Raw genomic sequence first — 13356 nt, forward strand, 5'->3', positions numbered from 1 at the left:
AGGCAGTTTCTTTACCACAGCGCCACTGCACATCAGGGACTATGAGCCCAGACCTTAATGGATGCTTAACGAATATTTGTTAAATGAGGGCACGAATTCTAGAGATGGTTACATATTTTGCTTCCTGAAAGACCTACAACTCTTCTTCGAGAGGATCTGATTATCTCCCTGTTAGAGATGGGGGAGTTTGAAGACCAGAACGAGGTTAGCATCTTTCCGGGGTCACAGAGAAGCAGAGTTGTGAGCTGAGCTTCAGCCTTTGGAGCATGGCCCATTCTGCCAGTCACCCCATCCTCACTACCATTATCTTTTCACTTCTGAAGGTTACTTGGTTTCTTGAGTCAAGGAAGGTTTTGCAAGAAGGAAGATCCCCGAGCTTCCTGAGTGTGGCTTGTGATAGCTAGTCCTGCCTAGCTTCTGGCCTGTCAGCCAAATTGGACGCTCTGCTCTGGACCAATAAGGAGGCAGACGTGGTGGCCGATGAGCAGGAGGATTCCAGGATAGGCTTCCAGACCTCCAGGTACTCACCACCAAATGGTAGGAATAGCATATACCTAGAAAGGGAAGACCCACCACAGACAGACATGGGTCTGGGCAAAAGAGCAGCACAGATAGTCTACCCCACGTGATCCCATAGACTGTAGCCCACCAGGCTCCTCTGTTCATGGAATTCTTCAGGCTGGAATACTGGGCTGGGTTGTCATTTCTTTCTCCAGGAGATCTTCCTGATCCAGGAATCAAACCTTGGTCTCCCGCATTTCGAGCAATTTCTTTACCATCTGAGCCTCCATGGAAGCCCCTGGTGGGCAGGGGCTGCTTCCTTAAAAGGAGGAATTTGAACTGCATCTTGAATATGGATATACTTTGGATAGGCTGAGAAAACAGGGTGGGCCAGAGGTTGGGTGGGGCGGGTGGTGCTCTGAGCATGAGGGGAGAGCAGTGCGTAAGGCTTGATGGTGGGGAGGTCCCAAGTAGGCTTCAGGGACAATGAAGGACCAGAAGGGGGAAGCCTCTAAGGCTGCTGTGGGTAAAATGGAAAGGGAGGTTAGGGGTCAGATTGTGGAGGCTTTGAGTATGGGGTTAAGTTTAGTCTTTTACTCTGGAGACCTGCAGTTCTCATCCTTGCTGAAAACTTGGGTTCTCGGGAATTCTGTTAAGTGGGGCTGGGCTGGATCCCAGGAGCCTGTCGTTTTAACAATCACGGCATTTGGGGTGGTTCTGAGCTGGTGGATGGAGGGAGCTCTGAGAAGCACTGCTTGGAAGGAGGGGGCTGTTCGTCGCCCATTTTTGGCTAGCTTTCTAGTGGGAGGACAGCGTGCAGGGCTGATTGCTGTTGTTCTTTAGTTGCTAAGTCGTGTCTGACTGTATGTGACTCCATGGTCTGTAGTCTTCCAAGCTCCTCTGTCTGTGGGATTTCCCATGCAAGAGTACTGGAGTGGGCTGCCATTTCCTTTCCCAGGGGATCTTCCCAGCCCAGGGATGGAACCCACATCTGCCGCAGCGGCTGGAGGATTCTTTGCCGCTAAGCCACCAGGGAAGCCCAAAGGCACACTGAAGCAGAGGATGGTTTCGACCCATTAAGCCTTGGGTTATGGGCCCAGCACACTTTCACAGTACCACTCTGCTACCTCAGGGCTGATAGGGGGAGAAAAAAGAGGCAGGGTGGCCTGGGTAGCAGCTGTTGCGATCGTCCCGACTGAAGTAGAAAGGAACCCTCTAGGGAGAAAGGGGCAGAGCTGGAGTCATGATGGAACTAACCCTAACCTGCCTATAGGCGGAGAGGCCAAAGGAGGGGATCAGCTACACGACTCTACTGTCAATTTCCTCATCCATGTGTCAGATATTTATTGAGCATCTACTTACGTGCCAGGTGCTGGGGACACAGACATGAAAGGCACAGCCCCTGCCCTCAAGGAATCTGCAGTTTAGATGAAAAGATGGACATGTAACCCAATAATTACAATCAGAGTGGCCAGAGCAAAGCCAGCTGTGTGCAAAGCACGCTATGGCAGTCAGAGGGTGGATGGATAGGAGCCAGCAGGGTGGGCAGGAGGCTGGGAGGCCCCTGTGGAGCTGGGGTGGAGATTGAGGGGAGCCTTAGGATATAAACGACGAGGGTGAGGATAGGACTTAACTCAGGCTCTGGGGTTGGGTTTTGTGGGTTCAGATCTTGGTTGTGAAACAAGCAAAGTGACTGCTCTGTGTTTGGCATCTTCCTTCATGAAATAGAGATTAATAACAGTATCTACATCTTCATGGTGCCCCTCAGGGTGAAACCACTTAGAATGGGGTCTGGCGCATGGTCATGTGAAATGAAGAATGTTGCCCACCATCCAGTTCTACAAGAATCAAGTCGCTGGCTACTGCAGTTGTTACCCTGAAAGGAATTCAGGGTGACAATCAGGATGAGGCCCTCTGTGCTCTGGGAAAACAGGCAGAACAGGCCCTCAGATATATTGAAAGAAAATTTTATGAACCCTATTTCTTGCATCTTCCCATACTTAGAAAAGCAATAAAATGATTAACTAAGATGGCTGTGCCTCATGCCTAGCAGCAACCTTCTACCAAGGTGTGTGCTGAATTGCACGTACCCCTTCTCCCAAACCACATATATGCTGACCTCCCCTAACCTCTTCAGAGCAGCTTCTCAGAGCGACTGGAAAGGCTGTCTCCTGGGCTCTAGTTCTCAGTGAGTCTCCAAATAAAACGGAGGCTCTCAGCTCTCACACTGTGCAATTCAATTTCAGTTGATAGTCTGCACTCAAAAAAGTTAACCATTGTCACTACGCGGCCAGAGAGAGGGAAGGAGAGCCGGGCAAGCGCAGGTAGTGGAGTGTTGAGGTTCGAGCAGCCCTGCTCTAACTCTCTTCTCCCAGACTGTGAGCTCCTGAGAGTGGGGATCAGGCCCCCTTCATGTCTGCACCCTGTATATCACCAAGGACAGGCTTTCTACCAAGTGGTGCCCTCCAAACAGGTGTTGAAGAAGATTGAATGATTCTGAAGTGTCAAGGCCAGGTTTGGGATGGCCCTGGGGTGCAGGAGTCTGGCCAGCATGTGAATCCTGGGAATACAGATGCTGAATTCCCTTGGGGGAGACAGTGGGCAGTCACACTCCCTCTTGGCAGAAGGGGTGGTCGGTAATGGTCCATCCCAGCAGGTCATGAGTTGCTGTCTCCAGTACACCAGCCCTTTTTCTTGAGGGGACTTTCAGGGGGAGAGAGTGAGAAAGTGGGGAGGAGAAGGTTGGGTGAGGACCTGAAAATATCACACGCACCTCCCCTCAAAGAACTTCTAGCAGCCCTGAGACAACTGGAGAAGAACCAACTGATGAAGGCACAGGAAGGGTTAAGTCGTGGCAGCAGTTTCTCTCCCCACTGCTAATCACTGGTTCAGACCACATTAATTACCCAGCCACAGGGGGAGTGCACAGAGCAAATTAACTGCTGAGTTCAAAGGGGCCACTCCCCACATTTCTTAATTAAGAGAGCAGCTGGCAGCCTGGGCTGCACTCAGCCTCCCTGGGGCCTTTCAGGGAAACTCCAGTGGCTGAGTCTGAGTCCACCTCTGCCCAGGCGTGGGCAGGCAGGGTAGCCCCATCTGTCAGGTGGAGTGGTCTGCATTCGCCCTCACTGTGGGCTGGGGGTGGGGGGCTGGGGGGAGCAGGTGTGCACTGTGGGGGTGGGGGGAGCAGGTGTTAACTGTGGTTCATCTGAGCCCACATCCCTCAGCTCTGAGAGCAGATTTCAGGTCGGGTGGTGGTGCAGATTCAGGGTGGGGTGGAACTGGATGCAGTGTGAAGGGTGGCCCAAGCGACGCCCTGTTCTTGCCTACTCACACTTGTTCTTCTTGGACTGGCCTTAGGGCAGAATGGCCTCGCTCCCTCCCCGCCTCCCTGCACTGGGAGACAAGTGAAACAGGGGGGAAAAAGTTAGAATGTTTGAGAAGAGAAGGGAGCTGGCAGAGGAAGAGCACCAGGCAGGAAGGGGTGGGGGGCCTTTAGAGGCTTTTGGAATACAAGGAAGAAAGCAGGGTGTTCCTGGGGGTGGATGGGTCTCTGGGCACTGCTTCTTCTTCTTTTTTTTAAATCATTTATTTATTTTAATTGGAGGATTAATTGCTTTAGAATATTGTGGTTGTTTTTGCCATACATCAACATGAATCTGCCATTGGTATACGTGTGTCCCCCCCATCCTGAACCCCTACCTCTTCCCTCCCCACTCTATCCCTCTAGGTTGTCCCAGAGCACCAGATTTGGGTGGGCACCACTTCTAAGCAGGATGGGGCTGAGGGGCAGGTAGAACCCCCATGAGCCCTGTCTGTGTCTGCCTTCACCTATGTGGTTCCCATAGAATGGGCCAGCTGCCTGCACCATCTGCCAGCTGATGCCATGGCAGCCCCGAAGGCTGCCCTGGTGAGGGGGCGTGCTGTGTGCACCCCTCCCTTGGCAGCCAGCTTGGTCAGTGGCGCTGCCCTGTCGGGGAGACTAGGTTTGAGGCAGTGTGTGCATATTTGAAATGGACACATCTTACTTCCCCTGAGAGGACACTCTAGTGTCTGCCCGGCCCAAGGAAGGCTTCTGCTTCAGTATTTGTGCCCAGGGCACCTCTCCTACATCAGCCTCATCATGGCCCTGCTGGGAATTGGTGGAGGGAATGGGGCCTGCTGCTCACAGCTGGAAGTGGGAAGACTAAGGAGAGGGGAGAAAGAGGGAGCCTATGAAACAGCACTCAGGAGACTGGGTGGGAGGGGTCTGAGGCTTCAGCAGGCAGGGCCTGCTTTTGAGGCAAAGACACACTTTCCCAGAGGGTGGAAGAAAGATGGCCCAGAAAAGAAAGCAAGCCATGATTGAGCTGTGTTGAAGTAGAGAAGGGGGAGAAGGAAACTCACTTCTTCACTCGCTTGCTTACACAGTATTTGCTGGGTTCCCATGCTGTGCACACCAATGTACTGAGCAAATGTTGATCAGGGATCTAGCATGAGTAGGCCCTGTGCGGTCGGGAACACAGGCTGATGATGTCAGCGATCATGTTCCCGACCGTGAAAGAAACAGTCACTATTGATCGGCACTTCACTTGGGAGAGAATTCCAGAAACAAGTAGAACAGAGGCTCTTCATTCACAGAGTGGTGCGAGCTGAAGGAGCAGCCTTGGTGATGCTCCAGGTCTGCTGGTACAACTTCTTCTGGCCGTGTAGACAGAGATTCAATATGGGGAGGCCTGGGTCTTCCCCATGCTGTGGCCCTTGTCTGTGCTTACTATCATCACAGTTGAGACAAAGATGAAGGACACAGAGCTGTTTCAGTTCAGTTCAGTTCAGTTCAGTCACTCAGTCGTATACGACTCTTTGCGACCCCATGAATTGCAGCATGCCAGGCCTCCCTGTCCATCACCAACTCCCGGAGTTCACTCAAACTCATGTCCATTGAGTTGGTGATGCCATCCAGCCATCTCATCCTCTGTCATCCCCTTCTCCTCCTGCCCCCAATCTCTCCCAGGATCAGAGTGTTTTCCAATGAGTCAACTCTTCGCATGAGGTGGCCAAAGTACTGGAGTTTCAGCTTCAGCATCCATCCTTCCAAAGAAATCCCAGGGCTGATCTCCTTCAGAATGGACTGGTTGGATCTCCTTGCAGTCCATGGGACTCTCAAGAATCTTCTCCAACACCACAGTTCAAAAGCATCAATTCTTCGGCTCTCAGCTTTCTTCACAGTCCAACTCTCACATCCATACATGACCACTGGAAAAACTATAGCCTTGACTAGACGGAACTTTGTTGGCAAAGTAATGTCTCTGCTTTTGAATATGCTATCTAGGTTGGTCATAACTTTCCTTCCAAGGAGTAAGCGACTTTTAATTTCATGGCTGCAATCATAGTGGGTGCTTATTTAAATAAAAGTGTAGGAGGTCTATTTCCTAGCCAAATTTAAAATAACCTGGAATTGAAAGAAATTCCAGCATGTGCAACCTGCCTGGTTCAGGGAAGGGCCGTGCTCAATTTTTGTTGTTCATATCTAAATGGTATAGTCACATACAAAACAAGGGTGGGGTGTTTAATGAGACCTAACAACAAAGTTGTCCAATGAATGGATCAGACCACAGTGTAGGCTGCTGTGCAAGTCGCCGACTACCCAAGAGGGTCACTAGGGAGCAGCTCCTGGTTGTCCTCTTCCTCTCCACATTAAGGGGCAGCTCCAGATGCCTCTCGGTCCTTATCCCAGCTAAGTTCTCTTACCTGTAAATGATATGACCCCATAGAGCCCAGGTCCCTAGATGAGGCACAGCTAACTCACCCCTGCTGGGTAAGTGTTTGCATTTAGCTCTGACTCAGAAAGAAAAAGAACGTTTCATATTTCAGAGCCTTGATCAAGCATGGAGGCTGCTGTGGGCCTTCCTGTGGGCAGCAGCACGGCAGCAGGCTGTGGGATCCCTTCTGCAGGGTCTGGCCCACCCTGGGCAGTGCTCCTTCCACCCCTGCCCACCAGCATCCTCTGGGAACAGAAGCAGGTACCTACTCTGAGAACTGGAGATGGGATTTGGGGCTGGATGTGTTGACATTAGGGCTTCAGGTGTCACTAGTGGTAAAGAAAGAGAGACGGAGAGGGAGAGAGAGATTACAACTCCTCACGAACCTGAGTTGAAGGACCCGTTTTTCTTTATTACTCTCAATCCACTGTGGAGCTACACTTTTGTACAATACCATAAAAATGAATTACTTAAAAAACATTGAAAGAGAGGTACAAAACACAAGCCCTCGTTTTAATGATTATATTAAAAAAACATAAAATTACTCTATCAGATTGCTATAAAAGTTCCTAAATTCTTGTTTTCAACTGTTCTATTATCTTGCCTGGACTGGTAAATTCAATTCACAGACAGACCCCAGTTCGTGGACCAGGAGCGGGTGTGGGGCAAAGGGCAGGGAGGTATGAAAGCTCAGGAAGGAGGTGGTCTGTGGGCACGACTGGAGGGCTGGCTCCTTCCAGTCCCCATCACCGCTGTTCCCTTCATGAGCTGTCTTACCTACGTTTCGACTTTTTAGAAGTGGGTGGCTCGTTTACAGAGGGCCGGGTAAAGGATTAGGGTCAGGGGAGGGTTACTTCCTGATGGACCTGTGAAAGCCCTTGGCTTCTGGATGGTGTGTGACTCCCAGTAATGCTGGCAGAATCAAGGGGCAAAGGGGAGGGGGCCCTGGTGTATTCTGGCTGTGCACTGGATGGGCGATGAAAGAGACAGAGAACCGGAAAGAGGAAGGGCTGGGATGGGAGGAGGCAAGGGAGAACAGGGAGTAGAGAGGCGAGAAAAGAGGGCTAGCCTGGGTTCCCCTACCACTGTCTTCTCCCAAAGGACAACTGCAAGCAATTAAGCTCTCCAAGACAAGCAGACTGATTTACTTCCACCAAGTATGTATTTTGGAGGTAGACAGGGCTTTTAAAACTTTCATGTACATGCAAATCGTCCGCCTAGAGATCTTATTGAAATGCAATTCTGATTCAGCAGGTCTGGGCGTCTGCATTTCTAATAAACTAGAGGGGAAATGATAGAAGTTTGCAGCTCTGAGGGGCCAGGAGTTCTCTGAACATTAATTTCTTACTAGGAGAGGAAGGTGCCAGTTCTGGTAACTTGGACCCCACTCTCTGTGATTCCAGGGCATGGGCCCACAGAGCAAATATATATTAATAACTAACCTTCATTGACCCTGCTTCCTTTGTGGCTCAGATAATAAAGAACTTGCCTGCAATGCAGGAGACCTGGGTTCCATCCCTGGGTCAGGAAGATCCTCTGGAGAAGGAAATGGCAATCCACTCCAGTATTCTTGCCCAGAGAATTCCATGGACAGAGGAGCCTGGTGGGCTACAGTTCATTGGGTTGCAGGTCAGACACGACCAAGTAACTAACATGTTCACTTTGATCATTGACACCAATTCAATGGACATGAATTTGGGCAAACTCCAGGAGATGGTGAGGGGCAGGGAGGCCTGGCATGCTGCAGTTCATGGGGTTGGAAAGAGTTGGACGTGACTTAGCAACTGAACAACAGCAACCTTCATTGAACACTCTGGTTGTGGACTGCATTGAGACTCCACTCCTTTTCCCTCCCCTGGTCCTTCCTCTTCCTCACCCTCCCAAACTCTCATTACCAGGCCGGTTCACGGAGTCCAATCTCCTTGAATAAACCAGACCAAATAATCAGGCAGCCCAAATGATCGCCACTGATGGACAATATAAAATGAATTGATACACCTTTATTAACAAATAGATCTACAACCATGTATCTTTTTGAACACTAAGGGATAACAGGAGTTTCCTCATGCACTCCGCAAATGGGGGTATTGCTGCTAGGTTGGGGAACTGGAAGCCACAGAAGAGGCTGGGGTTGCCTGGCCTCCTGGGGAGCACTGGGGGCTGCAGAGGTGTGTGTGTTGGGGGTGGGGGGATGCCGTTGCTAGCAGAGGGCCTCCTTGTATTCACTAGCAGGAACTCAGTGGATCGTGCTTCTTCTATTCAGCCCCTTGTCTGGATCCTTGCTGAGCTGCGGGTGTTTCACCTCAGCATAGATGACAGAAATGTCCTGTGGGAGAGTGGGGTCAGGGTAAGGGAGCTGATGTCACACAGAGGAGGAGAAAAGAGCAGGAGTCCCATCTCACCTTTTCCTGCTGGGCTGGCTGGGCAGGCCTGGCTGTGGGGAAGAGCAGTGTTCAGGTTAGGGTGCTGAGCTCACAGGGTGTCCCTTTCCCACGTCCTTGCTGGCGCCTTCCTCTAGAGAACACGGACTGGCAGGGTCTGGGCTGCTCCCCTGTTACTTCTCAGGGCCTCTTGCCCTCAATCTGAAAACAGGTGGAGTCAGGAGACCCCAGCTGTGCAACTTGACGCCACTGACTTGGCCTCTAAGCCTCAGCTGCTTCAACCAGGACAGGGAGGTGGTGATGACGGTGACTGCCTCGTAGGATTCTAGTGAGAAGCAGGGGAGACGAAGGTCTCCAAGATACTTTTAGAATAACTCCTCCATTAGACACCTGTTCTGCATGGAGCAACCTTTTAGGTGTGAGAATTATATATCTAGTCTATCTAGTATATAACAAGCAGAGGTCTAATTCTACATATCTAATCTCACATCAGTCCTGTATAGCAGGGGGTATTGATTCCAAGGCTCAGCGAGGTGAATAACTCTCCACAGTCACTTCCATAAGAAGTGGTCTGTGCTGAATCACTTCAGTCGTATCTGACTGTTTGCGACCCTATGGACCATGTCCTTCCAGGCTCCTCTGTCCATGGGGTTCTCCAGGCAAGAATAAGAATATTGAATCTTAGAGAATGTGAAGCATTCTCCCACTGACAAAAATTCCAGCATCTTGGAACATAAGGGCTCTCTTTGCTCTGGGTTTCAGATCCCTGCACCCACCATCAGGTAAAGCCTGTTCAGAGCCCGAGTTGGAAACAGACCACCTCCACCCCCACCCCTGCCTTCATCTTTGTTGTCTGCAAGGATTAAAGGATCCCATTTCCTCATTTCCCTTATTTTGCTCGTGAAAACCATATAGTCTGTGGTTGACTTCTTTTTTTTTTCTTCTTATGTTTAAGTCCTCATTGTGACTCTTCACAGGAAGGAACTGTGCCCACGTGGGCTTCCCATCTGCCTGGCCATGTTATGAGCACAACTGGTCAGGTCTTGAGGGAAGAGCCTTGTGTCCAAGAGACTCCTTGGCTGTCCACTTTCCCTAATGTGGGGGAAATGTGGCGGTGGGGAAGCAGAGCCCCTAGGCTGATTCAGACCCATTTTATAGACCAGGAATTGAAGTTTCTGTACAGGTGAGACATAAAAGAAAACTCCCTGTTTTTGAACACCTATTGTATACCAGACAAACTTTGTGGTTTCTACAACCCAGGTTCTATTCCTAGTCATTCATAATAATTTTACAAAGTAGCCATTATCTGGGCTTCCCTGATGATGCAGCAGTAAAGAATCTGCCTGCAATGCAGGAGCCACAGGAGATCAGGTTTGATCCCTGGGTGGGGAAGATCTCCTGCAGGAGGGCATGACAACCCACTCCAGTATTCTTGCCTGGAGAATTCCATGGACAGAGGAGTCTAATGGGCTTCAGTTCATAGGATCTCAAAGAGCTGGGCATGACTGAAGCGACTTAGCACGCACACATGCAGGCATTATCTGCATGTTATAGATTGGGCTTGGAGAGTTTATGTAACTTTCTCACAGTCACACAGAACACAGAGTCAAGTTCTGAACTCAATTCTGACTGATGCAGAAACCCATACTTTCCCACAATTCCATGGTGCCTGTTTGTCTGTTTGAGAGAGGACTAGCTCTCCCCGTTCTGCCAGCCTCACTGTTGTATCTGTGGCTGCGGTTCCTGGTCTTTTTGGCTCCATCTTAGAGCTGGGACTGTCCTGTTTAGACTTATACTTGGGGGCAGAGACAAACTATCATTCTTTTTCCTTTGTTCCTCCACAGTGCTCAGAAAAGGGCAAACAAACAAACACAAACCACCTCCCTAGTTGGGATGGTCACAGTGAAGGTGTGGTGGAGATGATGTTTATGATGGTGAGATCTGGCAGAGTGCCTGAAGAACTGTGGACAGAGGTTCGGGACATTGTACAGGAGGCAGTGATCAGGATGATCCCCAAGAAAAAGAAATGCAAAAAGGTTGTCTGAGGAGGCCTTACAAAGAGCTGAGAAAAGAAGAGAAGCTAAAGGCAAAGGAGAAAAGGAAAGATACACCCATCTGAATGCAGAGTTCCAAAGAATAGCAAGAAGAGATAAGAAAGCCTTCCTCAGTGATCATTGCAAAGAAATAGAAGAAAACAATAGAATGGGTAACACTAGAGATCTCTTCAAGAAAATTAGAGATACCAAGGGAATATTTCATGCAAAGATGGGCGCAATAAAGGACAGAAATGGTATGGACCTAACAGAAGCAGAAGATATTAAGAAGAGGTCACAAGAATACACAGAAGAACTATACAAAAAGATCTGAATGACCCAGATAACCACAACTGTGTGACCATTCACCTAGAGCCAGACATCCTGGATTCCGAAGTCAAGTGGGCCTTAGGAAACATCACTACGAACAAGTTAGTGGAGGTGATGAAATCCAACTGAGGTATTTCAAGTTTTAAAAGATGATGCTGTGAAAGTGCTGCACTCAATATGCCAGCAAATTTGGAAAACTCAGCAGTGGACACAGGACTGGAAAAGGCAATTTTCAGTCTAATCCCAAAGAAAGGCAATGCCAAAGAATGTTCAAACTACTGCAAAATTGCACTCATCTCACACGCTAGCAAAGTAACGCTCAAAATTCTCCAATGCTCAAAATGCTTCAACAGTTCATGAACCAAGAACTTCCAGAAGTTCAAGATGGATTTAGAAAAGGAAGAGGAACCAGAGATCAAATTGATAACATCTGTTGGATCCTTGAAAAAGCAAGAGAGTTCCAGAAAAACATCTACTTCTGCTTTATTGACTATGCCAAAGCCTTTGACTGTGTGGATCACAACAAACTGTGGAAAATTCTCAAAGAGATGGGAATGCCAGACCACCTGCCCTGCCTCCTGAGAAATCTGTATGCAGGTCAAGAAGCAACAGTTAGAACTGGACATGGAACAATGGACTGCTTCCAAATTGGAAAGGAGTATGTCAAGGCTGTATATTGTCACCTTGCTTTTAACTTATATGCAGAGTACATTATGTGAAATGCAGCTCAAGCTGGAATGATTTCTGGGAGAAATATCAATAACTTCAGATATGTGGATGACACTGCTCTTATGGCAGAAAGCAAAGAAGAACTAAAGAATCTCTTGATGAAAGTGAAAGAGGAGCGTGAAAAAGCTGGCTTAAAACTCAACATTCAAAGAACTGAGAACATGGCATCTGGTCCCATCACTTCATAGCAAATAGATGGGGAAACAATGGAAACAGTGACAGATTTTATTTCTTGGGTTCCAAAATCACTGCAGATGGTGACTGCAGCCATGAAATTAAATGATGCTTGCTCCTTGGAAGAAAAGCTATGGGAAACCTAGATAGCATATTAAAAAGTGGAGACATTACTTTGCCAACAAAGGTCTGTCTAGTCAAAGCTATAGTTTTTTCAGTAGTCGTGTATGGATGTGAGAGTTGGACCATAAAGAAAGCTGAGCACCGAAGAAGTGATGCTTTTGGACTGTGGTGTTGGAGAAGACTCTTGAGAGTCCCTCGGACTGCGAGGAGATCCAACCAGTCCATCCTAAAGGAAATCAGTCCTGAATATTCATTGGAATGACTGATGCTGAAGCTGAAGCTCCAATACTTTGCCACCTGATGTGAAGAACTGACTCCTTTGAAAAGACCCTGATGCTGGGAAAGATTGAAGGCAGGAGGAGAAGGGGACAACAGAGGATGAGATGGCATCAGTGACTCAATGGACAAGAGTTTGAACAAGCTCCAGGAGTTGGTGATGGACAGGGCAGCCTGGTGTGCTGCAGTCCATGGTGTTGCAAAGAGTCGGACACAACTGAGCAACTGAACTGAACTGAACTTTCGACACACCTGTGTTCATGGTGATGGTGGTCGTGAAGTCGTGAAGGAGGAGATGGTGGTGGTGGTCACAGTGCCAGTAATTACGATGACGGTGGTCAGGGTGGTGATGGTGGTACTGATACCTCACACTGGGCCCCAGACTTCCCCTTTACATGAACAAAGATGTCAAGGTTGGTCAGAGATCACTTACCTTCATGCTCCCTTGGGATTGTGATTGTGTGAATCTCAGAGTAGATAACTGCTTCGTTGTTTTCATTCTGGTGATAAACTGAAAGAAGGAATGCGACTTAACTAGGACCCACCTGCTCTCCCACTTCGAGACCTAAGTGCTCTGAGGACGCTTATGGAAGGAAGCCAGTCAGGGGCTGTTATGCTGATAACTGGCAGTGGGAAGTGGTTATTAATGTGAGATATCCATCTTGGCAGGAGGACTGTGCTCCCTGATGCAGGTTCTAGCAGTTTCCCCAGCCCTGATGTTGTTCAAACTAGAGGTTGGCAGCTAGAGGTTGGTTTGGGTTTTTTTTCGTAAAGAAAGGTAGTGAATATTTTAGTTTTTGCAAACCCCAGCTCTGTGGTGTGAAAGCAACCATACACAGTACATACACAATGTTCCTTGCAAAAATACTTGGTGGACCAGATTTGGCCCCTGGGACATAACCTGGTAATCGTTGGTCTAAACCTCCCCTCTGGGGGCTGGGATCCCTTCCTGCTTCCCTCTCCCACCACCAGTTCCATGCCCTTGCTCCTCAAGCTCTCCCCGGAAGCCTCCTGCTTTCTTCCCCAAATGACTGATTCCCGAGACTCAGGCTCATGAGGCCTTCTGTT

At 49.0% G+C, this 13356-nt stretch overlaps 1 protein-coding gene and 1 long non-coding RNA gene across 2 annotated transcripts in view; one reads left to right on the top strand and one right to left on the bottom strand.

Annotated features, from left to right (window-relative positions):
• Positions 1 to 13356, top strand: part of LOC123333957 — a 24592-nt gene continuing 11236 nt past the window's right edge. Inside the window, exon 1 of the long non-coding RNA XR_006551569.2 lies at positions 1 to 520. This is a non-coding gene — a long non-coding RNA (uncharacterized LOC123333957). The remainder of the gene's footprint in view (positions 521 to 13356) is intronic.
• Positions 8225 to 13356, bottom strand: part of FCRL6 (Fc receptor like 6) — a 20990-nt gene continuing 15858 nt past the window's right edge. Inside the window, exons 8-10 of the mRNA XM_006061019.4 lie at positions 12722 to 12799; positions 8645 to 8676; positions 8225 to 8568 (exon numbers count right to left, since the gene is read on the bottom strand). Coding sequence (XP_006061081.4) covers positions 8479 to 8568; positions 8645 to 8676; positions 12722 to 12799 — 200 coding nt within the window. The 3' untranslated portion in view covers positions 8225 to 8478. The remainder of the gene's footprint in view (positions 8569 to 8644; positions 8677 to 12721; positions 12800 to 13356) is intronic.

This window comes from Bubalus bubalis, chromosome 6 (assembly GCF_019923935.1).
Source record: "Bubalus bubalis isolate 160015118507 breed Murrah chromosome 6, NDDB_SH_1, whole genome shotgun sequence".
NCBI lineage: Eukaryota > Metazoa > Chordata > Mammalia > Artiodactyla > Bovidae > Bubalus > Bubalus bubalis.